Source organism: Limulus polyphemus, unplaced genomic scaffold, assembly GCF_000517525.1.
Source record: "Limulus polyphemus unplaced genomic scaffold, Limulus_polyphemus-2.1.2 Scaffold16457, whole genome shotgun sequence".
Classification (NCBI taxonomy): Eukaryota; Metazoa; Arthropoda; class Merostomata; order Xiphosura; family Limulidae; genus Limulus; species Limulus polyphemus.
Window position 1 is genome coordinate 2758 of NW_013682067.1, and position 1228 is coordinate 3985.

The 1228-nt window shown below is 32.2% G+C and overlaps 1 protein-coding gene across 1 annotated transcript in view; it reads right to left on the bottom strand.

Annotated features, from left to right (window-relative positions):
* Nucleotides 1-660, bottom strand: part of LOC111084314 (calcium/calmodulin-dependent protein kinase kinase 1-like) — a gene marked incomplete at its 5' end in the record, with an annotated part of 3363 nt that extends 2703 nt beyond the window's left edge. Inside the window, one exon of the mRNA XM_022381061.1 lies at nucleotides 609-660. Within this exon, the coding sequence (XP_022236769.1) occupies nucleotides 609-660 (52 nt within the window). The remainder of the gene's footprint in view (nucleotides 1-608) is intronic.
* Between the last annotated feature and the right edge of the window lie 568 nt (nucleotides 661-1228).

Sequence of the window (1228 nt, forward strand, 5' to 3'; positions counted from 1 at the left end):
CAAGTGAAGTTTTCAGTCCGAATGTTGCCTCAACACATCTTTCGCTGTCGGAAAAGAAAACCACAACGAAGATAAATAAACATGATATTAAACATATACCTATTTTATCATTTCATATAAACAAGCGAATATAATTATTAATCATGTTGTGCTGTTTATTTTTTCCATTTCATCCTGAACGACGAGTGACTCGCCATGTTATTTCATTCCTGTACATGTACACAATTGGCTATTGTTTAAAAAAACATGTATACAAAAATTACAGGTGATCATAAGTTCAGCCTTTGTTTGTTCATTACGCAATACGGTTAATTAGTTGGTAATTGTATTCTCTCACGCGCGTACGTACCATTTACTAATCAACACAACAATACACCACCGGCTACACAGAGGCCATCAGCTGTTATAATTGCTCTGTGCACTATACTTAGACATATTGGTTTTCCCAGTATGCCAGGCCAAAAAGTCTATTGCACACTATACACGGATATTTACGGTGTTTAAGCAATATATATTAGTTTCTGACAGATATACTTTAGAAGCTAAGAACCTAGTAAAACCCTTATAACCAATGATATCTCATAGCATACACATTTTTGTAAACTTACCAAACATTCCTGCTCTTTTCATCAGCTTTTTTTTGGACAAAATTTTCATGGCCTACACGGAATAAACAAAGTTTACTATCATAATAAATAAGATTTTTCTCTACTTTTCCGACAGGTGGTATTATAACTTGAAAAACAATAACAACTTGTTTTACTCGCTAATTTCTTGAATTTAAATATCGTTAACCCTCGAACACTAACAATAGTGAGTTATAAATATACATCACTAACCCTCGAACACTAACAATAGTGAGTTATAAATATACATCACTAACCCTGGAACACTAACAATAGTGAGTTATAAATATACATCACTAACCCTCGAACACTAACAATAGTGAGTTATAAATATACATCAATAACCCTCGAACACTAACAATAGTGAGTTATAAATATACATCACTAACCCTCGAACACTAACAATAGTGAGTTATAAATATACATCACTAACCCTCGAACACTAACAAATAGTGAGTTATAAATATACATCAATAACCCTCGAACACTAACAATAGTGAGTTATAAATATACATCACTAACCATCGAACACAAATAGTATTGAGTTATGAATAAGCATCACTATATCTTGAACACTAGCAGTGAGTTATAAATAAACATCA